Source organism: Ornithorhynchus anatinus, chromosome 2, assembly GCF_004115215.2.
Source record: "Ornithorhynchus anatinus isolate Pmale09 chromosome 2, mOrnAna1.pri.v4, whole genome shotgun sequence".
Lineage (NCBI taxonomy): Eukaryota > Metazoa > Chordata > Mammalia > Monotremata > Ornithorhynchidae > Ornithorhynchus > Ornithorhynchus anatinus.
In genome coordinates, this window is record NC_041729.1 from 37,076,545 (window position 1) to 37,101,483 (window position 24,939).

The following is a 24,939-nucleotide window of genomic DNA, read 5'->3' on the forward strand; positions in this document are numbered from 1 at the left end:
AGGAATTTCAACTTCCGGCCACACTTCAGAAGGATCCACTCAAGTCCTGCTTCCAGCCACTGTGGACTGGAGTGGAGTGGAGCAATCGGAGCAGGAAATATGAGAACATCATAAACCTCCCTGTTGTCTTTCAGGCTTGTAACATACCCTTTAAGCACTCTTTTTAATGGTATTGGTTATGGGTTTACTATGTGCCAGACACTGTACTCAGACTGTGAGCCCATTGTTGGGTAGGGATTGTCCCTATTTGGTGCCGAATTGTACTTTCCAAGCGCTTAGTACAGTGCTCTGCACACAGTAAGGGCTTAATAAATACAATTGAATGAATGACTGCTGGGGTAGATACAAGCTAATCAGGTCTATATCTTATGTGGGGCTCACAGTGTTAATGCCCATTTCACCAAATATTAACCAAAGAAATGTTTGAGTATCCTCGGGGTCCTGATAACAACTACTAAATACTATGACGGTTTAAAAAGTTCAGATCGGATAAGCTCCCAACCCTCCAAAGGCTTTTAGTCCAAGAAATAGCACATTTTAAAAGTCCTGCATCTGGAAAGAGGATATGTAAGTTGTCAGGGGCACTTCATTTATTTTACTTAAGGTTTCTATGCCATGTATTCTGTCAGAATGATCTTTCTTGTTGACTAAAACCCTAGGACAATATAAAAAACTGGATGAGGTAACTGAGGCACAGAGAAGTTAAGTGACTTGCCCAAGGTAGGACAGAAAACCAGTGTCAGAGCCAGGATTCGATCCCAGGTCTTTGCTCTTTCCACTAGTCTACACTGCTCCACTTCCACTTGATATTCACCCCACCCACCCCGCAACAACGCTTATGTCCATAATCTTATACTCTCCCATTTCCTCTTTCTGTAATTTATTTTAATATCTGTCTCCCACTCTAGATTGTAAATTATCTGTGGAAAGAGATCATGTCTACCAACTCTATTGTACTGTACCCTTCCAAGTGCTTACAACAGTGTTCTGCACACAGTAAGCACTCAATACATAATATTGATTGATTTCAATCTCCCTATTGTTTTCCTGTCCTCCAAGTCTATGTGTCTCCATATTAAGTCTACCAAATCCTGCCATTCTTTCCTCTGAGATCTACTCCTTCCTTTTCATCCAAACTGCTGTCACATGGTCCAAGCCCTTGTCATATCCCACCTAGGCTAATGGCATCAGCCTTCTCACTGATTTCCATGCCTCTAGTCTCTACCCTTTCCTAGTCCACACTTCATGCTGCTGCCTGGATCATTTTGCTGAAATGATGTTCTGCACATGTTCTTCCTAGGTCAGAGAACTGGTAGTGAGGGCTGGAGCCATCTCCCCAAAGGGAGAACTGATTAACTTGTATCTACCCCAGCATTTAGAACAGTGAATGGACCCAAGGTAAATGCTTAGCAAATACCATAACAATAATAATAATGATGGTATTTGTTAAGCACTTACTATGTATCAAGCACTGTTCTAAACGCTGGGGTAGATAAAAGCTAATCAGGTGGGACACGGTCCACAACCCACATGGGGCTAGTGGTCTTAATCCCCATTTTCAGATGAGGGAACTGAGGGCCATAAAACTGACTTGCCCAAGGGCCACACAGCAGGCAGATGGAGGAGCTGGAATTAGAACCCAGGTCCTTCTGACTCCCAGGTCCGTGCTCTACCAACTAGGCCACGCTGCTTCTAATAATACTCTCCCAAGTGTTTAGCACTGTGCTCCACGCACAGCAAAGGCTCAATCAATATGGTTGATGATGATGAAGGCGAAGAGCCTCATTGGGCCTGGGAGTCAGAAGGTCATGGGTTCTATTACCAGCTCCACCACTTGTCTTGGGCAAGTCATTTAACTTCTCTGTACTTCAGTTACCTCATCTGTAAAATGGGGATTGAGACTGTGAGCCCCACCCCAATTTGCTGGTATCGATCCCGTTTAGAAAAGTGCCTGGTTCATAGTAAGCGCTTAACAATTCGTTTCCCACTCCCTTCTGCATCACCCTGACTTGTTCCCTTTGTTCTTCCCCCCTCCTAGCCCCACACCACATATGTACATATCTGTCATTTTATTTATTTGTATTGATGTCTGTCTCCCCCAACACTAGGCTATAAGCACATTGTGGGCGGGGAATGTGATTGTTTATTGCTGTAGCGTACTCTGCCAAGCGCTTAGTACAACACAGTAAGCGCTCAATACGATGGTTTCTGCATCACCTCGACTCGCTCCCTTTGCTCTTCCCCCGACCCCACAGCACTTAACGTATATATGCATATCTATAATTCTGTTTATATTGATGCTATTTACTTGTTTTGATGTCTGTCTTCCCCCCCTCTACACTGTAAGCCTGTTGTAGGCAGAGACTGTCTCTCTTTATTGGGGTATTGTACTTTCCAAGTGTTTAGTAAAGTGCTCTGTACACAGTAAGCGCTCAATAAATACAATTGAATGAATGAATGAATCTCCCATTCCCTTCTGGGTTGCCCTGACTCGCTCCTTTTGCTCTTCCCCCCTCCCAGCCCCACACCACTTATGTACCTATCTGTCATTTTATTTTCCCCCCTTCCAAACTGTGAGCCCTTGTGGGCAGGGATTGTCTCTATTTGTTGCTGAACTGTACTTCCCAAGCGCTTAGTACGGTATTCTGCACACAGTAAGCGCTCAATAAATACGATTTATTATGAATGAATTTATGAAGGAATGAATTTATTTATATTGATGATGATGGTATTTGTTAAGCACTTACTATGTGCTAAGCGCTGGGGTAGATACAAGGTCATTAGGTTGTCCCATGTGGGGCTCACAATCTTAATCCCCATTTTACAGATGAGGTAACTGAGGCCCAGAGAAGTGAAGTGACTTGCCCAAAGTCACACAGCTGACAAATGGTGGAGCTGTGATTAGAACGCATGGCCTCTGACTCTCAAGCCCCTGCTCTTTCCACTTAGCAACGCTGATAGTCTGTCTCCCTCCTTCTAGACTGTGAGCCCATTGTGTGTGTTGGGGGGGAATAGGGCTGTTCATTGTTGTAGTGAACTCTCCCAAGTACTTAGTATAGCCCAGTAAGCAGTCAATGAATACGACTGAATGAATTCATTCATTCAATCGAATTTATTGAGTGCTTACAATGTGCAGAGCACTGTACTAAGTGCTTGGAAAGTACAATTCCGCAACAGAGACAATCCCAGCCCAACAACAGGCTCACAGTCTATAAGGGGGAGACAGACAACAAAACAAAACAAGTAATAATAATAAAAATAATTATGGTGTTTGTTAAGCAGCGGGGCTTAGTGGAAAGAGCACGGGCTTGGAAGTCAGAGGTTGTGGGTTCTAGTCCTGGCTCCACCACTTATCTGCTGTATGACCTTGGGCAAGTGACTTCACTTCTCTGTGCCTCAGTTCCCTCTTCTGAAAAATGGGAATGAAGATTGTGAGCCCTATTTGGGATGATCTGATTACCCTGTATCTAACCCAGGGTTAGAAGAGTGCTTGGCATATTAAGCGCTTAACCAATACCAACATGATTATTATCATTCTCTGGGTCTCAGTTCCCTCATCTGTCAAATGGGGCTGAAGACTTGTGAGCCCTACTTGGGACAACCTGATTCCCTTGCATCTCCCCCAGTGCTTAGGACAGCGCTCTGCACATAGTAAGCGCTTAACCAATACCATCATGATTATTATCATTCTCTGGGCCTCATTTCCCACATCTGTTAAAGGGGGCTGAAGACTGTGAGCCCTATTTGGGACAACCTGATTCTCTTGCATTTCCCCCAGTGCTTAGAACAGCGCTCTGCACATAGTAAGCGCTTAGAGAAGCAGCATGGCTTAGTGGAAAGAGCCTGGGCTGTGAAGTCAGAGGTCATGGGTTCGAATCCCCACTTTGCCACTTGTCAGCTGTGTGGCAAACAAACACCAACAGCGCTTAACAAATACCAACATTATTATTAACCAATACCATCATGATTATTATCATTCTCTGGGCCTCAGTTCCCGCATCTGTCAAATGGGGCTGAAGACTGTGAGCCCTACTTGGGACGACCTGGTGACCTTGTAATAATAATAATAATATTAGTATTTGTTAGGCGCTTACTATGTGCAGAGCACTGTTCTAAGCGCCGGGGTAGACACAGGGTAATCAAGTTGTCCCACGTGAGGCTCACAGTCTTCATCCCCATTTTACAGATGAGGTAACTGAGGCACAGAGAAATAAAGTGACTTGCCCACAGTCACACAGCTGACAAGTGGCAGAGTCGGAATTCGAACTCATGACCTCTGACTCTCAAGCCCAGGTTCTTTCCACATATCCCCTAGCGCTTAGAACAGCGCTGGGTACAGAGTAAGCGCTTAAAAAAATCAATATTTTTATTATTATTAACAAATAGCAACATGATTGATGATTATTATGAAGAGGGGCAGGGCCCGGGACCTACATGAGGGCGGAAGTGGCGCCGGAAGTGGGGCGGGAGTGGGCGGGATCGGGAGGAAGTGGGCGGAAGTGGGCGGAAGTGGCGCCGGAAGTGGGCGGGAGCTGGCGGAAGTCCCGCCCCCCGGGGCCTCCATGGAGCCGCCGCCGCGCCGGCTTTGAGCGGCGCCGGCCCAGGGCGGGGAGGGAGCGGCTGAGGGGAGGAAAAAAGGGAGGAAAAAAGAAAGGAAAAAAAAGAAGGAAAAAAGGAAGGGAGGGAGCAGCTGTTGCCGCCGCCAGTTCGGGCTCCGCGGGACCCCGCAACGCTTCGCACCATGTCCAGCTCCGGAGAGGTAAAAGCCCGGGCCCAGGCCCTCGCCCTCCCCCCCCTAATTATAATAATATAATAAATAATGCCATAATAATATAACAATGGTATTCGTTAAGCGCTTAACTGTGTGCCAGGCACTGTACTAAGCGCTGGGGGGGGATACAAATCAGGTTGGACCCAGTCCCTGTCCCTTAGAGAAGCAGCGTGGCACAGTGGACAGGGCTTGGGGGTCAGAGGTCATGGGTTCGAATCCCGCCTCTGCCACTCGTCAGCTGGGTGATTGTGGGCGAGTCACTTCACTTCTCTGGGCCTCAGTGACCTCATCTGTCAAATGGGGATGAAGACTGGGAGCCCCACGTGGGACAACCTGATGACCCTGTATCTGCCCCAGCGCTTAGAACAGTGCTCGGCACATAGGAAGCGCTTAACAAATACCAACATTATTATTATTATTATATGTGCCAGAGAAGCAGCGTGGCTCAGTGGAAAGAGCCCGGGCTTGGGAGTCAGAGATCTTGGATTCGAATCCCGCCTCTGCCACTCGTCAGCTGGGTGACTGTGGGCAAGCCACTTCACTTCTCTGGGCCTCAGGAACCTCATCTAGAAAATGGGGATGAAGAGTGGGAGCCCCACGTGGGGCAACCTGATTACCCTGCATCTGCCCCAGCGCTTAGAACAGTGCTCTGCACATAGTGAGCGGTTAACAGATATCAACATTATTATGTGGGGCTCACAGCCTCAACCTCTCTTTTACCGAGGAGGTAACTGAGGCCCAGAGAAGTGACTTGCCCAAGGTCAGTGGTGGTATTTCTTAAGCGCTTACTATGTGCCGAGTGCTGTTCTCAGCGCTGGGGTAATAGTAATAATAATGATGGTGTTTGTTCAGCGCTTACTATGTGCAAAGCACCGTTCTAAGCACTGGGGAGGATACAAGGTGATCAGGTTGTCCCACGTGGGCCTCGTAGCCTTCACCCCCATTTTACAGATGGGGTCACCGAGGCACAGAGAAGTGAAGTGACATGCCCAAAGTCACACAGCTGACAAGTGGCTGAGCAGGGATTTGAACCCACGACCTCTGACTCCCAAGCCCGGGCTCTTTCCACTGAGCCATGTTACTTCTCTGTAGAGACAAGATCATCAGGTGGTCCCACGTGGGCCTCACAGTCTTCATCCCCATTTTGCAGATGAGGGAACTGAGGCCCAGAGAATGATAATAATCATGTTGGTTTTGGTTATGTGTTTACTCTGTGCTGAGCACTCTTCTAAGCACTGGGCGGAGATACAAGGGAATCAGGTTGTCCCAAGTAGGGCTCACAGTCTTCTTCCCCATTTTATAGATGAGGGAACTGAGGCCCAGAGAAGTGAAGTGACTTTCCCAAAGTTACACAGCTGACAGGTGGTGGAGCCGGGATTAGAACCCCTGACTCCTAAGCCTGTGCTCTTTCCACTGAGCCACACTGCTTCTCTATAATAATGGCATTTGTTAAGTGCTTACTATGTGCAAAGCACTGTTCTAAGTGCTGGGGAGGGTACAAGGTGATCAAGTTGTCCCACATAGAGCTCACAGTCTTAATCCCCATTTTACAGATGAGTTAACTGAGGCACAGAGGAGTTTAAGTGACTTGCCTAAAGTCACACAGCTGACAAGCGGCAGAGCCAGGATTAGAACCCATGACCTCTGACTCCCAAGCCTGTGCTCTTTCTGTTGAGCCACTTTGTATAATTCGGCACCAGAGACAATCCCTGCACAACAACGAGGTCACACTCTAAAAGGGGGACACAGCAAAAGAAAACAGACTAGACTGTGAGCCTGTTGTTGGGGAGGGATTGTTTCTATCTGCTGCTGAATTGTACTTTCTAAGCATTTAGTTCAGTGCTCTGCACACAGTAAGCATTCAATAAATACGACTGAATGCAGGAATGAATAATAACAGTTGTGGCATTTGTTAAGCGCCTATGTGCCAGGCACTGTACTAAGCACTGGGGTGGATGCAGGCAAATTGGGTTGGTCACAGTCCCCATCCTTCTTGAGGCTCAGGGTCTTAATCTCCATTTTTCAAAGGGGGGCGGTCACTGAGGCCCAGTGAAGTGACTTGCCCAAGGCCACACAGCAGGCAAGGGTGAAGCTGGGATTAGAACTCACAACCTTGTGACTCCCAGACCCCTGCTCTATCCACTACGCCGTGCTGCTTCCCATGTTGTGCCGCTCTTCCTTTCTTTCATCTGTCTTTTCTCTTCCGCGGGGCCTGCTGGTGTCAGGGTTATCAGGCAAGTAATTGTAAGAATAATGGTATTTGTTAAGCGCTTTAATATGTGCCAGGCACCGTACTAAGCACTCGGGGTGAGAAAAGATGATCAGGTCCCACTTGGGGACAACAGGTTAAGTAGGAGGGAGAACAGGGGTTGAATCCCCATTTTGTTGGGTAGGGAACTGAGGCACAGGGGGATCAAGTGACTTGTCCAAGGTCTCACTGCGTGGAAGTGGTGGAGTCGGGATTAGAATCCAGGCCCTCTGACTCCCAGGCTTGGGCTCTTCGGGCACTGCGGGTGGTGGTTCTCCAGGCAGGGTGATGGGGAGAGCCACCGGCACCCCCGACCCAGAATCAGCCAAGAGAATCGGGCTTCTGATCGGACTACATAATGAAGCTACTCTTGCATGTGGATTGTTGTTGTTGTTGTTAATGATTCTTGTTAAATGCTTCTTCTTTGCCAGGCACTGTACTGAGCACTAGGGTAGATACAAGATAATCAGGTTGGACACGGAGTCCGTCCCACATGGGGCTCACACTCTAACCTGCCCGGTTAGCATCTGCACATCAAGAGCTGAGCACACTTTGATCATTTTAAGGATAAAAGTATTTTGGGAGTTATGTAACCAGTGTAGGGTGTGTGCTTGTTCAGAATTGCAAAAGGATTGTTGGGGAATATTAGTAGGGTCCCCTGAGAGGATTAGATCGATTAGATCGATCCCCCTCTAGACCGTAAGCTCCCTGTGGGCAGGGAATGTGTTTGTTTATTGTCGTATTATACTCTCCCAAGTGCTTAGTACAGTCCTCTGCCCACACTGAGAAGCAGCGTGGCTTAGCGGAAAGAGCCCGGGCTTGGGAGTCAGAGGCCGGGGGTTCTAATCCCCGCTCCGCCTCTTGTCGGCTGTGTGACTTTGGGCAAGTCATTTAACTTTTCTGTGCCACAGTTCCCTCATCTGAAAATGATGGATCTGTAAAATGGGTATTAAGACCGTGAGGCCCACGAGGGACAACCTGATCACCTGATTGTATCTACCTCTGCTTAGAACAGTGCTTGGCACACAGTAAGTGTTTAACAAATGCCATCATTGCTGTTATTACTATAAGCGCTCAGTAAATACAATTGACTGATCAATCAGGCAATCAGGGGTATTTATTGGGCGCTTACAGTGTGCAGCACACAATCCTAAGTGCTTGGGAGAGAACACTATAACAGTTGGTAGACACATTCCCTGCCCATAGGGAGACCGTTAATTCTTTTGTAACTGCATGATATGAGTGGTTATTGTGTGTTTTGCAGCAGAACTAGTTTCTGCAGCTTTTATCTCAGGCAAAATTAGGTAGTTTCATGGTCACCAGTGAGTGCTTTGGATTCAAGTTAACAATAAGGAGAGCCCTAGAAAAGTTTAGGTCCCTAGAAATTTGCCAGTTCATGCAGTTGTCAGTTTTTGGTCATTACTGTAGTTTAGGGGTGTAAAAAAAAAAAATTCTCTCTGTTGATGTGTTGATGGGAGAATTAGGAATCATCTTTCAGCCATTCTGTGGAAGGGATGATTCTTTTTCCTCCATTTATCAACTTGCTCTTTTCTGAACTCCCTTCTGAAGATCTTTTAATTTTCCTCCAATCAGTAGTGTTTGTTGACTGCTCAGACTGGGTGGAGAAAACTCAGTTTCCCAAGTCAAACTGGGCTGGGATTCCCCGAGTCTCACCCCCTGAGACCAGTGGGAACATGAGTGGCAAGCACAAGGTTTTGTCAGTGGTGCTTCACAAACCGCTGGCATCATGATAGATTCTTTTATTCAGGATCTTGGTCCCCAAGTTTTTTTGTGACTGGACCATGGCTCGACAGTAGTTTACAGTCAATCAATTCATCGTACTAAGCATTTGGGAGGGCACAGTATAGAAGAGTTGGTTTACATGCCCCCTGCCCCCAGTGAACGTGTAGTTTAGAGGAGGTTTACGAGGAAAGAGGCTTCATCATCATTTTGTGGCTTTATTTAGTTTGGCTTAAGTTCTTGGTCCAGTGGAAGTTCAGTGTGTCTGGCCCATAAAATCTTTGGTGAATTTCTTTTCACATCTTTAGTTCCAAAAACACTACTAGTCAATGGGCATTTTATATATATATATATATATATATATATATATATATATATATATAAAACTAGCCAGTGCTAGTGGCCAGATTTGTCAAAGTTATAGCCTATTTATTATCCACCATATATTGATGGCACTAAGACCTTTTAGACTGGGAGCCCCTTGTTGGGCAGGGATTGTCTCTATCTGTTGCCGAATTGTACGTTCCAAGCGTTTAGTACAGTGCTCTGCACACAGTAAACACTCAATAAATACGATTGAATGAATGAACTCTGCTACTTTGGCCAAAGTCTCTGAATTAACTGTGCCACATGGTAAACCCTGGGTCCCAGATAGTGGTGGGACCCCCTTTTTCCCTCTCCTCCCTCTACCCCCCCTTCACCTCTCCACAGCTAAACCCTCTTCTCCCCCCTTTCCCTCTCCTCCTCCCCCTCTCCCGTCCCACTCCCTCAACACTGTACTTGTCCGCTCAACTGTATATATCTTCAACTCCCTATTTATTTTGTTTAATGAGATGTACATCACCCTGATTCTATTTATTTGCCATTGTTTTAATGAGATGTTCTTCCCCTTGACTCTATTGCCATTGTTCTTGTCTGCCTGTCTCCCCCGATTAGACTGTAAGCCCGTCAAAGGGCAGGGACTGTCTCTATCTGTTGTCGATTAGTACATTCCAAGCGCTTAGTACAGTGCTCTGCACATAGTAAGCACTCAATAAATACTATTGAATGAATGATAGTGGTGGCCCCTGAAGTGTGGACCCAAACCTAGCCTGAAACAAGCCCAGCCTTTATAGAACCCATTCTTATTTCCAGGTGAGGGCAAGGCTGGGCATGAGCAGCTATTTCTGCGGGGACTTATGGTCTCAACAAGCACCCAGAAAGGCATGTTTCTTTGTCAATGCCTAGTGATGCTAGAGCTGTCGTGCTAGCAGGGAATTGGCTTCCCTTTCAGTGTGAAGGAGTCTGAAGTTTGCTGGATGTGGGCTGACCTGTGCTTCACACCTGCTGCCCCTGGGCCTAGGTGGAAGTCTTGCTCAGTCACCAGTCATGTGGTCTAGCTGTTTGGTATTCTACAGGTAGGGAAGATAATACAGAAGGGACAATGTGAAATGGGAGAAAGAGGGAAATAATTTTAGTTAAATGAAGAAAATATGTACAACTCTTGTCTGCAAGAGCTATGATCAGGATGAAGTGTTGAGAACTAGGGGGGAGGGGAAGGGAGGCATTTGAGATTTGTGGAGAGGAGCTCAGAATTTCTTCTTTTATTCTTAAGGGGAAGTAAGGACAGCTGGCATGATACTGGTATTATCAGCTGTTGATAGAAAAGCACTGCTTTCTGCTCACTGCTTGCTTTCAACAGGGTGATCCAACCTTTAAACGTTAAGGGCTGGAGTGGCGGGCCCTTTCACGAGTTCAGCTCCGAAAGAGAGTCTGGTTTGCCTGTTCCCAACCTACCTCTGGGAAAAAGAGTGGGAAATGAGGAGGAGTGAGGGGGGAAGAGAGGAGGAAAAATGGGAGCACATGATATTTTACAGTATTTTGTGCCCACCTTCCTCATTCATTCCTGTCCTTTTGAAATCGCCACCTCTTTCTCCTCACTCTCCTCTTGCCACCCCAGCCTACCGCGAAGCCTCGAGGTAGGGTGAGCTCAAACTTGGGGAGGGGAAATTTTCCTACCTTCCAGCTCCCAGAACCTCCATAGTTAGATAAAAGACTCAGGGAGTATTATAGTTGTGCAGGTTTCATTCCACTTCCCATCAGGTGGTTGAGAGTATATGGCAGTGAAAAGCAGTGTGTACACTCTAGGTTGCTCCCTATATCTTTGTTTCAACTGTTCTGTCATTTTTCCTTCCATGCCTCACTCCCAAGTTTGTGGAGACCGATGCCTTTATGCCCCCTAGGGCTGCACAGCCACTTGACACTATTTTTAGACTCATTCCAGCTGCTGGGCAGGGAACCACTGGAAACAGAGGAGGGAGAATGTTGATAAAACTGAGGAAGCTTTGCAGATTACCAAGGGTGACTGCTGACTCACATGCTAAGAGAGAAAATCAGCCACACCAAAACATCCCCAGGTATACAGAAACGTACAATATCTTTTTTGTCAGACATCCGTTGGTTGGTAGCTTTGTAAAAAGAGGGGCAGAGGAGAAAGTTAAGGGGATTTAAAAGAGAAAGCCAGAGGGGTTGGAGAAAGATGTGCTGGTCGAGCAAAGGATGTAGGAGTTGCTGGGGAGGCAAATGTAGAGAAGAGGGTAACCAAAAAGATTCATTCAGTAGTACTTATTGAGCACCTACTATGTGCAGAGGACTGCTTTCATTGCCCTATTTATTTTTGTTAATGAGATGTACCTCCCCTTGATTCTATTTATTGCTATTGTTTTTGTCTGTCTGTCTCCCCCGATTAGACTGTAAGCCCGTCAATGGGCAGGGGTTGTCTCTATCTGTTGCCGAATTGGACATTCCAAGCGCTTGGTACAGTGCTCTGCACATAGTAAGCACTCAATAAATACTGTTGAATGAATCCGTTACCCTATTTATTTTGTTAATGAATTGTACATCGCCTTGATTCTATTTAGTTGCCATTGTTTTTACGAGATGTTCTTCCCCTTGACTCTATTTATTGCCATTGTTCTTGTCTGTCCGTCTCCCCCGATTAGACTGTAAGCCCGTCAAACGGCAGGGACTGTCTCTATCTGTTGCCGACTTGTTCATCCCAAGCGCTTAGTAAAGTGCTCTGCACATAGTAAGCGCTCAATAAATACTATTGAATGAATGAATGAATGAATTGCCTGGCAGAGACAATGAAGGAAATGGGGAAACATATTAGTGCAGATCAATGATCACAATCAAAATTCAGGAATCCAGTGTTTTAGTCATCATCATCATCGATGGTATTTATTGAGCACCTACTGTGTGCAGAGCACTTTACAAAGCACTTGGAAGAGTACAGTACAGCAGGGTTTGGGGATTTGCTTTGTTTCTTAGTTTGTGAATTGGTGATGTGTGTTTAGAGAGGAGAAATGGAGGTGGAGGATGAGGACAGTGCCTAGAGACTCAGTTCTGGGGCTGCTTGGCCCTGTCAATGTGCAACCCATTTTAATAAGATCCAGATGATTTAATAGCTGTGGCTCCCAGAGCAAGTAATTTCCTTTCCCAGTACCGCTTGTTTGTAAAGCCCTCATAGCGTACTTTTCTTCCCTGGACTACATGGAGGAAATTGTTGCCATGGCATCTGGTCAGGCAGTTGAAAGATGGAAGCATCTGATCCAAAATATGCAGGAAATGGAATGAAGAAATGACACAACCTAAGAAGAGTTCTTATGCAGATGACAAAGCTCTTTTCAAAAGAAATGGAGATGATTACTATCTTCAGTGCTGTGACAGTCATCTGCTAGGTGCTAATTTCAAGCGGGGAAAGAAGACTTACAGAAGCTTTGGAAAAAGGATGTTCCCATCTTGTGAAAATTTAGTGCCAGATCCATTTTCTTTTCAGAAAATCCCAGGGCACTGAGGATCCAAGCTGGAACTTTCCGCAGACCGTATTGAAGGTGCTCAGTAAATCCCACTCTCTTTAGCATGTGGCAGCTTTCCATCTCCTTTATAAAGCTGGTCTTTCTTTTGAAAGCCCGGTATTATAGATTCAAAATGGAAAGTTGGCATGGGGATTTTCATTCAGTTGTTTCTTTGCTTCTACTCTTTGAGGAGTCCTAGGGTAAATCATGGGATTACATTTTGAACTTCAAAAAAGGATCCACATCAGCGATGTTTCCCCTCTTTATCTGGATGAGGACAGCAGGCAAATCCCTGGAGGTGGCCCTGGCCCCATGTCCCTTGTGTTTGTGTTGGCCTCTTTACCTTCTTGTGTTTCTAATTAATATCTTGGCCGGTCTTCCCCATTTCCTTTCAGGAGATGCCAAATGAGGACGACATGAGCAGCGTTGACCTAATGAACAGCATCGGCCTAATGGAGTTTTCCGATGAGATTCTTTTGCACATCCTGAGTTATATCCCCAGCACGGACCTCATTTTGAACGTGAGGAGAACCTGCAGGAAGCTGGCGACTCTCTGTCTGGACAAGAGTCTTACCCATACAGTATTGCTTCACCGGGATTATCAGGTGGGAAATTATCTCTTTTCAGAAGTTCTCACTCCATTCCTAAGGAAGGTTAGCGTGAAAGATTACTCTGCACGTAGAATGCTGCAGGGCAATCTGTGGTTTGGTTTTTTGTTGTTTTTTTCGATTGTTTTAAAAAAGTAAAGGAATGGCTGATTTTTGTGGAACCGGGGCCTCTTGCCGAAGGGTAACAGGAGATTCCTGACGGTAGAAAGGTGGACGTAGAAAGCACAGTCAGGGTTATGGGCGAGCAGCTCCTCTGTACAGAGCTCTGCCGTAAGCCCGTGGCAGAGTACAGTAGTGAGAAGATAGAATGCTAATTGAAACACTGATGACACTGTAACCGCAGGTACAGTAGGGTTGTACCCCACTGGTTAGTGCCTAAAGTACCCCTTGGCTGAGGGGGCTTGGAATTATTTAGCATCTTCCCTAAATCCAGATCCCTGCAGGTGCATATGAGCTCTGGGCTTTCACACCACGGCAGGACTCAGTTTTGCTAGGCGATCCGCTCGAGCCCCAGCTGTGAGACGGTGCTGAGTTGGTCGGGAAGGAACTAAGTAAACGGTGAAATCGAGCCCCTCGTCTCTCTCAACTCTGTCGGTGTTCTTTTGCGGGTGCAGGCCAGCGAAGACAAAGTGAAGCAACTCGTCCGAGAAATCGGGAAAGAGATCTACCAGTTGAACATGGCCGGCTGCTACTGGCTGCCCGGCTCCACGATTGAGCACGTGACCCGCTGCCGAAACCTAGTGAAGGTGAACCTGTCCGGCTGCCACCTGACGTCGGTCCGCCTGTCGAAGATGCTGTCGGCCCTCCAGCACTTGCGGTCGCTGGCCATCGATGTCAACCCGGGGTTCGACGCCGCCCAGCTGAGCAGCGAGTGTAAAGGCACGCTCAGCCGAGTGGTCGAGCTTAAGCAGACGCTCTACACGCCGTCGTACGGGGTGGTCCCCTGTTGCACGAGCCTGGAGAAACTACTGCTCTACTTTGAGATCCTGGACCGTACTCGGGAAGGAGCGATCCTGTCCGGCCAGCTGATGGTGGGCCAGAGCAACGTCCCCCACTACCAGAACCTCCGCATCTTTTATGCCAGGCTGGCCCCCGGCTACATCAATCAGGAAGTGGTGAGGCTGTATCTGGCGGTGCTCAGCGACCGGACCCCAGAAAACCTCCACGCCTTCCTCATTTCGGTCCCGGGCAGCTTCGCCGAGAGCGGGGCCACCAAAAACCTGCTGGACTCCATGGCCCGCAACGTGTCCCTGGACGCCCTGCAGCTGCCCAAGTCGTGGCTCAACGGCTCGTCCCTCCTTCAGCACATGAAGTTCAACAACCCCTTCTACTTCAGCTTCAGCCGCTGCACCCTGTCCGGGGGCCACCTGATCCAACGGGTCATCAACGGGGGCAAAGACCTGAAGAGCTTAGCCAGCCTGAACCTCAGCGGCTGCGTCCACTGCCTCTCTCCGGACTCGCTGTTCCGCAAAGCCGAGGACGATATCGACAGCAGCATCCTGGAGACGCTAGTCGTGTCCTGCTGCAACCTGAAGCACCTGAACCTGTCGGCCGCCCATCACCACAGCTCGGAGGACTTGGGGAAGCATCTGTGCCAGCTTCTGGCTCAGCTCCAACACCTGCGGTCCCTCTCCCTGCCCGTCTGCTCCATCACCGACTTGGCCTCGAAGGCGGACAAGCCCCCCCTGCAGACGGCGGCGGTGCCCCGGGGGTTTGGGAAGAAAGTGCGGATCGGAGTGCAGACGTATCCCCGGCCCTCCTCCGAGCAGGCGGCTCCCAGGCCGACCTCGGTTTTCTGGACCCTCCTGGAGAGCGTTCCCTTTTTGGAAAACCTGGAGTTGATCGGGTCCAACTTTTCCTCCGCTATGCCCCGGAACGAGCCCGCCATTCGGAACTCGCTGCCCCCTTGCAGCCGGGCCCAGAACGTCGGGGATGCCGAGGTGGCCGCCATCGGCCAACTGGCGTTCTTGCGCAACTTGACTCTGGCCCAGTTGCCCAGTATTCTGACGGGCTCGGGGCTCGTTAGCATTGGGTTGCAGTGCCAGCAGCTGCAGACGCTGTCGCTGGCCAACCTGGGCATGATGGGGAAGGTGGTCTACATGTCTGCCCTGTCTGACATGCTGAAGCACTGCAAGCAGCTCAGAGATCTCAGGTGAGGACCTGGCCTATATCCTTTCCTAATGTCTTCGTTTCTGGAAATCTAGGTCCCAGAGGGACTCCTTCCGGAAGGCCGGCGAGCAGGCGAAGTGGTTCGGAGGTCGTTCCTATGGCAGTGTGAATGGAGCAAGTGCAGACACTCCCAGGCTAGGTGGTGGTCACTAATAATGATAATTATGGTATTAAGCGCTTACTATGTGCCAGGCACTGCTCGAAGTGCCGGGTTAGGTACAAGATAATCGGGTTGGACACACTCCCTGTCCCACATAGAGCTCACAGTCTTAATCCCCATTTTTAGATGAGAGAACTGAGGCCCAAAGAAGTGAAGTCACTTACCCAAGGTCACACAGCAGACAAGTGGGTTCTGGTCATTTTGCAGATCGGTTAAAGTCCAGCTAAAGGGGGAGGTGTTCGGAATGAATTTTTTGCTTAGGTTGTGAGCCCCGGGTGGGGCGGGTGCGGTCGTCCAACGAAATTCTTTTAGCGACTTCAGCGCTGCAGTTTGACGTGGCTCGCTCGGAAGAAGGGTGCGGTTGACTTGAGATGGGGTCACTAGAGCGTGTAGTGCGCTTCCTGGGCAGACCTTATGACTTTTTTTTTTAAATGGTATTCAATAAGCGCTTACTATGTGTCAGCCACTATTTCAAGCATTAGGGTAAATGCAAGATCATCGGGTTGGAAATAGTTCTTGTCATTCATTCATATTTGTTGAGCCTTACTGTGTGCGAAACACTCTCCCGTAGGGCTCACAGTCTTAATCCCCATTTTACAATTGAGGTAAAGGCGTAGAGAAGTTAAGTGACTTGTCCAAGGTAACACGGCAGACCGATGACGGAGCTGAAATTAGAATCCGGGTCCTCTGACTAACTGGCCCGTGCTCTGTCTCCTAGGCCCAGCTGCTTCTGTTTGACCAAGGAGTGGCACTGGGACCTTAAGATGCCGGCAGCCCTGCTTGCCCCCTTGTACCCTCCTTTCTGCCACCCTGCCTGTACCCTAGGGACTGTTCTCATTCTCACTTGGGGCAGCAGGCAGTGGGAAGTCAGGGACGGGTAGCTGGATAAGTACGAAATGGTCTCTGGCAGTTGACAACCGGTAATAGGTTCCTGGGGTGGGGTCGGAGGTGAAACCAGTGAGGTGTTCCTCCTGAAAGGATAGCCGTATCTGCCCGGCACGGAGACTAGGAGCTTAAATTTGGCACTTGGCTTTAGGCGCACCCCCTTTTTTTAAAAAACGGTATTTGTAAAGTGCTTACTGTGTGCCAGGCACTGTAATAATAATAATGATGATGGTACTTGTTAAGCGCTTACTATGTGCCGAGCACTGGGTTTGATACAAGGTAATGAAGTTATCCCACGTGGGGCACACAGTCTTAATTTTACAGATGAGGTAACCGAGGCACAGAAAAGTTGTGACTTGCCCAAAGTCACACAGCTGATAAGTGGCGGAGCTGGGAATAGAACCCACGTCCTCTGACTCCCAAGTCCGTGCTCTTTGCACTAAGCCACGCTGTACTGGGGTGGAAATAAGCACCTCAGGTTGGATACAGTCCCTGTCCCACATGGGGCTCACTGTCCCCCCCCCCCCCCCCCATTTTACAGATGAGGTGACTGAGGCACAGAGAAATTCAATGATTTGGCCCAGGTCAGACACCAGGCACGAGGCAGAGCCGGGGATTAGAACCCAGGTCTTCTGCCTCCCAGGCTCGTACTCTTTCCACTACACCACACTGCCACCTTATGGCATTATGACTACAAGTGAAAAATGTAGTTAGGAATACCAGTTCCTGGTGTAAACACAATTTTAAGACTTAGAGGAAGGAACTTTTGAGGATATCCTGGACATTCATGTGACTCTTTCCTTTTGATTGTGAACCCTGTGTAGGACAGGGATTGTATCCAATTGGATTATCTCCTGTCTACCCCAGGACTTAGCGTGGCTCAGTGGAAAGAGCCCGGGCTAGGGAGTCAGAGGTCATGGGTTCGAATCCCACTCTGCCACTTGTCAGCTGTGTGACTGTGGGCAAGTCACTTAACTTCTCAGTGCCTCAGTTACCTCATCTGTAAAATGGGGATTAACTGTGAGCCTCATGTGGGACAACCTGATTACCCTGTATCTACCCCCGTGCTTAGAACAGTGCTCTGCACGTAGTAAGCGCTTAACAAATACCAAAATTATTATTATTAGTTCAGCGCTTGGCAAATAGTAAGTACTTAACAGATACTCAAGTTACTGTTATTATTATTCTCCCCCTTCTCGTTCACCTTCGTTTCCCCCACCATTTTCAAGGTTCCGAATGATATCTGTAGTCTCGACCAGCAACTGAAAGAAATTTCAGCCTTTTAGAACGGTGCTTGACACGTAGTGAGTGCTTAACAAATAGCCTGGAAAAAAGTTGAGCTTGGAATCAATCAACACTGCTCAGTTTTCATGCAGTCGTTGCGTTTATGACGATCTCTCGATTCCCTCCGTCCCGGACAGAGTCGACTATTCTAGTGTGTGCAAGCCTTTGCTGGTTTGGGGAAATAAGAAAAAGGACTAAAAACCAAGACATACAATTGATAGGGCATATCGCACCAACTGCTTATATTTAACTCCTATAGTGGAGCAATATGTCTTAGATTCTCTGCTTTGTTTCTCAGCAACCATAGCTCATTCTCCTCGAGCACATGTACTACTTCGATTCTGAAAGTTATTTATATCCAGTTATGATGTGTCTGATGCACACTTTGAGAACCATAGCACCGTACTCCCTGACTCTTGGGTATTTAAACTCTCCAAGTTAACATCATTTTGAGGGTTTTATTTTTGCAAAGGGGAAAAAACTGTCTTTATGCACCTCTTAAAATAAACAACTCCTGGTCTCTGTCCGGAGCTCTGCAACACAGTTCATTTTTATAGTTTGCTGAAAACATTGGCTCATCTATAAAAATAATGTTCCTGAAGACTTTTCAAATGTAGAGGATTAGTTAGGAAACAACAAAGGTCCTTATTATCCCTGAAGAGCTCATCTAAAACATTTTGAATGTGGACTTCTCAGAATGACAAAAACATAAATGTTGGAAGTAGCTTGACTGATGAAAATGCTAGTCCTCCCCCAGTCCCCATTATCGAATAGTAGAGAGATAATTTTTTGGAAGCTTCCAAAAATAATTCACCATCTGGATTTTTAGGTTCTGTGCACCTAGGGGCTTAGGGCCTGAGCATAATGAATTATTGGTATTTATTGAGCACTTACTGTGTGCAGAACACTGTAATAAGCGCTTGGGAAGGTATACTGTAACAGTCGGTGGATTCATTCCCTGCCCACAAGGAGCTTCCATTCTAGAGGGGGAGACATAACTGGAGACCTGCTTATTAGTCTGCCTCCTGCTTTGAAATCTGGTGGTTCAGACACCTGATCTCTGAAGATGGCCCCAATTCCTTTGAACCCCTAGTTGTTAGTGAATCTTTTTATCGGCTAACGCAATTCTCCCTCAGGCTTTGGGGTTTAGGATGTTCTCAGAGTCACTCACTTTCTCATGTTGCTAAAGCATAAAGCCTTTTAATAATTGTGGCATTTAAGTGCTTACTTCGGGCCAGGCATCCTAAAAGTGCTGGGGTAGATGTAAGCAAATTGGATTGGAACGCAGTCCCTGTCCCACGTGGGCTCCCAGCCTCAATCCCCGTATTTACAGACTGGTAACTCAGGCACGGAGAAGTGAGGTGATTTGTCCAAGGTCACCCAGCAGACAAGTGGTGGAGCTGGGAATTAGAACCCATGACCTTCTGACTCTCAGGCCCCTGTTCTATCCATTGTGCCATGAAGCAAACAAGCAGTTTGCCATCTGATTTTACCCCCTGCTATTAGTTGCCCAGAGAGAATTTGATTAGGTTTGGGGTTTCAGGTTTTTCTGGCATTATACTGTGTCAACCCCAGAGACTTCCCTGTTGGACCATATTCAGAACATGCCACAAAGATGGGAAATGTGCTCTATTTCTACAGATTTCTTAAATCAAACAGCATATGCCAACCCGGCAGAAAAAAGGGAGTTGTTTTCTTTTCCTTTTCCCTCTGCTGGGTGTTTGGTCCTCATGTGAAGCCTAGCACTGTGATTTGTAGTTGTAATGGTGTTTATCCAGCGCCTTCCCCGGCACCGGGACGATTTTCATTTGCCTCCAGTTTGCATTTGTAGGGAAGTATTGTTGGTTAGAGAGCACAACCTTCACCCCAGTCCCTTCAACTATGTTCCAGTGCCGCTGACAAACAGTTAGACTCTTCCTGTAGGGAGTTGGCTAGTAATAGTAACAAATATCTCAATTATTGCTAGTATTATTAGTGAGTATGTTCTTGCACTGGGATAGATAAAATACAGTAAGGTGAGGCACAGTCCTTGTCCCTCAAGAGGCTCACAGTTTGATGGGAGAGAGAAAACAAACAGAAAAACTTGTGCCTCTATTTCCTCACCTGCGAAGTGGGGATTAAGTGGGAGAGAGAAAACATATTTAATCCCCACTTTGCAGGTGAGGAAATAGAGGCACAGAAGTTAAATGACCTGCCCAGGGTTGCGCAGTGGGCAGGCGGCAGAACCGAGATGACGTCTCATGTCTCTTGAGTTCCAGTCCTGGGTTCTTTCCTCTAGACCCCGCTGCTCCTCTGTTGTTTTTAAACTCTGCTTTTCTTCACTTTGTTCGACAACTCCTGCTTATTTTGATGGCTGTTATTCAGTGGGTCTGGGAAGTTAAAGCAGGACAGTATACTAACCATTCCATGGCTTTCTTAAAGAAGCACCGTGGCTTAGTGGAAAGAGCACGGGCTTGAGAGTCAGAGGTCGTGGGTTCTATTCCTGGCTCTGCCGCTTGTTAGCTGTGTGACTTCGGGCAAGTCACTTCACTTCTCTGTGCCTGTTACCTCATTTGTAAAATGGGGATTAACTCTGAGCCCCACGTGAGACAACCTGATTACGCTGTATCTACCCCAGTGCTTAGAACAGTGCTTGGCACTTAGTAAGCACTTACCAAATGCCATTATTAGTGTTATTATTTATTATTATTATTAACAATCAAGGAATTTGAACTCTGTGGGTTGGCGAAGGGGTCTCAGATCTCTCTGGTTGCTCATATCTGTTCACTCCCTTTGAGGGGGCTAGCTTGGCAATAGACATGTCAGGTTATGCCATTCTAACTCTATCTTTCCGTTGGCACCCCTGTGTGTGAGGTGTGGCACTTTTTTTCCTCAGGGACAACCTCCAAGTTCAAGATATTTATACTTTCAAGGTCTGCCTTCCCCTTCCCTCCCCCCCATAACTCTTATATTGTCTCCAATTCTGCTCCTCACTCCACTTTTCTGCTCCCCCCTCCACCTCTTCTGTACTTCAAGCATTTCCGACACTGGCCATCACCTTGCGCTTGTCCCTGCCTTGGCATTTAACACCCTGCCGGGCACATAGTAAATTGTTACATTGTACTCTCCCAAGTGCTTAGTACAGCGCTCGGCACACAGTAAGTGCTCAGTAAATACGACGGACCGACTAGTAAGCGCTTAATACATTTCCGAACTTACTTGATCGGCTTGTCCTCTCAGTTAAGACCAGGCCGCCTTCTCCCTTTCTGTCAACTCCCCTTTTCATTCAATAGTATTTATTGAGCGCTTATTATGTGCAGAGCACTGTACTAAGCACTTGGAATGTACAAATCGTTAACAGATACAGTCCCTGCCCTTTGACGGTGGTCTCCCTCCTGATGAGAGCCTCTTCCCCTTGTGCCTTCACTTTCGGCCGTCAGTTCCGTGATCTGACGCTAGACGCTGTCAGTAAGGTGAATGCTGGCTTCTAAAACGCAGTCAGTGTTCACTCACTCGTAGTGCTCTGCACACAGTAAGCGCTCAATAAATACGATTCGATGAATATGTGTGCAGAGCACTGTACTAAGCGCTTGGGAGAGTACAGTACAGCAATAAACAGACACATTCCCTGCCCACAACGAGCTTACGCTCTAGAGAAGCAGTGTGGCTCAGTGGAAAGAGCACGGGTTTAGGAGTCAGAGGTCATGGGTTCTAATTCCGACTCCGCCACCTATCAGCTGGGTGACTCTGGGCAAGTCACTTAACTTCTCGGTGCCTCAGTTACCTCATCTGTAAAATGGAGATTGACTGTGAGCCACATGTGGGACAACCTGATTACCCTGTATCTACCCCAGCGCTTAGAACAGTGCTCAGCACATAGTAAGTGCTTAAATAATAACATTATTATTATTAGAGTGGGGAAGACAAACATATAAATAAATGAATTACAGATATGTATGTAAGTGCTGTGGGGCTGGGAAGCGGAGAACGTTGCAACCTTCTTGCCTTCTGCCGCATTGGGTGTAAGAGGAGCCAAGACTGGCTGGGGGGGAATAAAGGAGCAGGCGCCGGCCACCTACCCATGGGGCAGAAGTAATGGGAGGAAATGACTCGGCAGCTCCCTGGCTTCCCACAAAACAGCTTTCAAATGGTGGAAGAAGAAACCGGTCTATCCTTTTGCATGCGGCTTCCCAGTCTCTCGTGGCCCAGTGGATAGAACACGGAGCTGGGAGTCAGAAGGACCTGGGTTCTAATCCCGGCTCCATCTTGGGCGGGACCTTGGGTAAATCACTTCACGTCTGTCTGCCTCAGTTACCTCATCTGTAAAATGGGGATTAAGACTCTGAGCCCCATGTGGAACAGGAACTGTGTCCAACCCAATAAATCTTTTATCTACCCCAGCGCTTAGTACATTGCCTGGCACACAGTGAGTGCTTAACAAATACCTTTGTTATTAGTAGTAGTAGTAGTAATAATAATGATGGCATTTGTTAAGCGCTTGATATGTTCCAAGCACTGTTCTAAGCGTTGAGTAGCAGGGGATACATGGTAATCAGATTGTCCCACATGGGGCTCACAGTCTTGATCCCCATTTTACAGATAGGTAGCTGAGGCCCAGAGAAGTGAAGTGACTTGCCCAGAGTCACACAGCTGATAAGTGGTGCAGCCGGGATTAGAACCCATGACCTCTGACTTCCAAGCCCGGGCTCTTTCCACTGAGCCACGCTGCTTCTCAAGCAGTATTGCCGAGGCCAAGGGGTGCCAAAATGGCAAATGAGGAAGGCGGTTAACTAGCATCGGGGACACCAGGCTCCAGGGCGACTCTGAACAGGTGGTCACATTTCATAGGGAGTGTGTGCGAAGCCCTTCTGGAAATGCTACCACCGAAGGCGCAGCTGTTGCTAGTTTCTCAAGGACATTTCAAAGTCCGGGTGCCTAAAAGTCTCAGTTGCCCCCAATCTGGAGTAATTTCATGTCTGCAGCAACCCTTGTGCATTGTGAAAAGCAGGGATCACCGTGACCAAAAGATTTTGAATAAATAGCCGGACTACACATCGGGGTAACTGAGCTTCCACAGGCTCAGAGCTGGGGGTGGGGGCGGATGGATGGAAGGGGCTCAAGGTTCAGATAAATGGTTGGAGAGGGAACTTGTCCGCTTAGGAGGAAAAAAACAATCAGTGCACTTCACTGATGATTTGTTGAGTAACCTTGGTTCCAAAATAGTAATAACTCATATTTGAGTGCTCACTGTGTGAAGAGCACTGTACTCATTTCTTGGGAGAGTACAGTATTAGAGACTTGGTAGACACGTTTCCTGCCCTCAAGGAGCTTACAGCCTAGAGGGGTAAACATCCATTCATATATTTTATTTATTTATGGTATTTGTTACTGTGCCAAGTATTGTTCTGCTCTCTGGGGTAGATACAGATTAATCAGGTTGAACACAGTTCCTGTCCTACGTGGGACTCTCAATTTAGGTAGCGGGGAGAACAGGTTTTGAACCCCCATTTTAATTTTACAGTTGAGAAAACTGAAGCCCAGAGAAGTTAAGAGCACACAGCAGACAAGTGGCAGAGTCAGGATTAGAACCCAGATCTTCTGACTTCCCAAGCCAGTGCTGTTTCCACTAGGCCAGTGGATTTGTACATTAATGCTGTGAGGCTGAGGGTTGGCTTGAGTAAAGCGTGTAAATGCAAGTGCAGCTTTTTCAGGAGATTTGGGAAAATTTAGTTCCTGCAGGTAGCGGGAAAGTGCAAGATCAGCATGGCAGAGTGGATCGAGCACGGGCCTGGAAGTCAAAGGTCATGGGTTCTAATCCCAGCTCCGTCACTGGTCTGCTGTGTGGCCCTGGGCAAGTCACTTCACTTCTCTGTGCCTCAGTTACCTCATCTGTAAAATGAAGATTGAGACTGTGAGCCTCACGTGGGACAGGGACTGTGTCAACCCAATTTGCTTGTATCAACCCCAGAGTTTATTACAGTGCCTGGCACACAGTAAGCGCTTAACAGATACCACAGTTAGGATCAGATCGCCTCGATGGGCATATACGTAGGGTGATTTCACATTTTGAAACGATTGGCTGAGTGTGCTCAAAGCGTAAGGTACTCCCGGGTGAGCTGCGCTGTCATTTTTGAGCTTGCCTTAGTAGCACTCATGTATCCTGTTCTCCGAACTTTCCTGGGGGAAGTAGCGGGCTAAATATTTCCTTGGAGAATGAGCGAAAGAGGTTGAGCAAAATCCCCCCCCCCCCCATTTAGGGTCATGCTTTCAAATACAGCGTGGCTCAGTGGAGAGAGCATGGGCTTTGGAGTCAGGGGTCATGAGTTCGAATCCCAGCTCTGCCACTTGTCAGCTGTGTGACTGTGGGCAAGTCACTTCACTTCTCTGCGCCTCAGTTCCTTCATCTGTAAAATGGGGATTAAGACTGTGAGCCCCACGTGGGACAACCTGATCCCCCTGTGTCTACCCCAGCGCTTAGAACAGTGCTCTGCACATAGTAAGCGCTTAACAAATACCAACATTATTAAATACGCCACAGCTCTTTTCCCGAAGTCTGGGAAAGATTAACGCGGCGAGTGGCTGGCAGGGAGATACGTGAGCAGGACTTGGACTGCCAAGCAGTTATTTATTTATTTAGTTAGTTATTTAGTTATTTACAAGATGTATTTTCTTAGAAGATTTATTTATATTTTAGATTTTTTCCCTCTGGCCTTGTGTGGGGTTTTCAATTTCTTGGACCTAGTTAAAAATGCTCTTTGAGGAAAGGAACCTGAGCCAATAGTGCCACCTAGTGTCCAAAGTTCGCCAGTAGTCCTGGAGATCCTCCTGTCATTTTCCTTAATCCATTTTCCCTTCCCTTTCTCCCTTCCCTCCCTCCCTCCCTTCCCACCTCTTTCCGGCCTGCCAGGGATTAACCCGCTTCCCAGCCACTGCGGCGTTCACCTGCCGTATTCACTTATTGCCGGGAACACAAAACAAATCACATTTTCTGGCTACTTCCCTGGCTCCCAACAAGAGCCGCTTTGTGCTTTCCTGTCAGATGCCACCAGCTGGGTTTCTATTGGAGGGAAAAGCAATTTGTTAGCGCAGTATAAAGAAGAAAGGATAGAGGTTTTGCCACAGATTTATTACCTACTTAGCTTTAGGCTCTAAATAGCCTTGTCAGTGTGGGTGCTTTGAAAATTGGTTTCCAAACCAAGCTATCTTTGAAGTGCATGGAGGGAAGGCACTGCCCTTTCTCTTTATCTCTATCCCCATCT

At 47.5% G+C, this 24,939-nt stretch overlaps 1 protein-coding gene across 4 annotated transcripts in view; it reads left to right on the plus strand.

The window, feature by feature from the left end:
- Positions 1-4,552: 4,552 nt before the first annotated feature.
- Positions 4,553-24,939, plus strand: part of FBXL18 (F-box and leucine rich repeat protein 18) — a 51,494-nt gene continuing 31,107 nt past the window's right edge. For 3 of the 4 annotated variants that reach the window (XR_003754567.2, XM_029051445.2, XM_029051430.2), the window contains exons 1-3: positions 4,553-4,759; positions 12,991-13,200; positions 13,818-15,355. Coding sequence is in view for 3 of the 4 variants with exons in the window: in XM_029051445.2 (XP_028907278.1) it covers positions 4,742-4,759; positions 12,991-13,200; positions 13,818-15,355 (1,766 nt within the window). In the remaining variant the exon portion in view is untranslated. Of the gene's footprint in view, positions 4,760-11,011; positions 11,156-12,990; positions 13,201-13,817; positions 15,356-24,939 lie in introns of all 4 variants that reach the window. The other variant, XM_029051437.2, reaches the window with a different exon arrangement.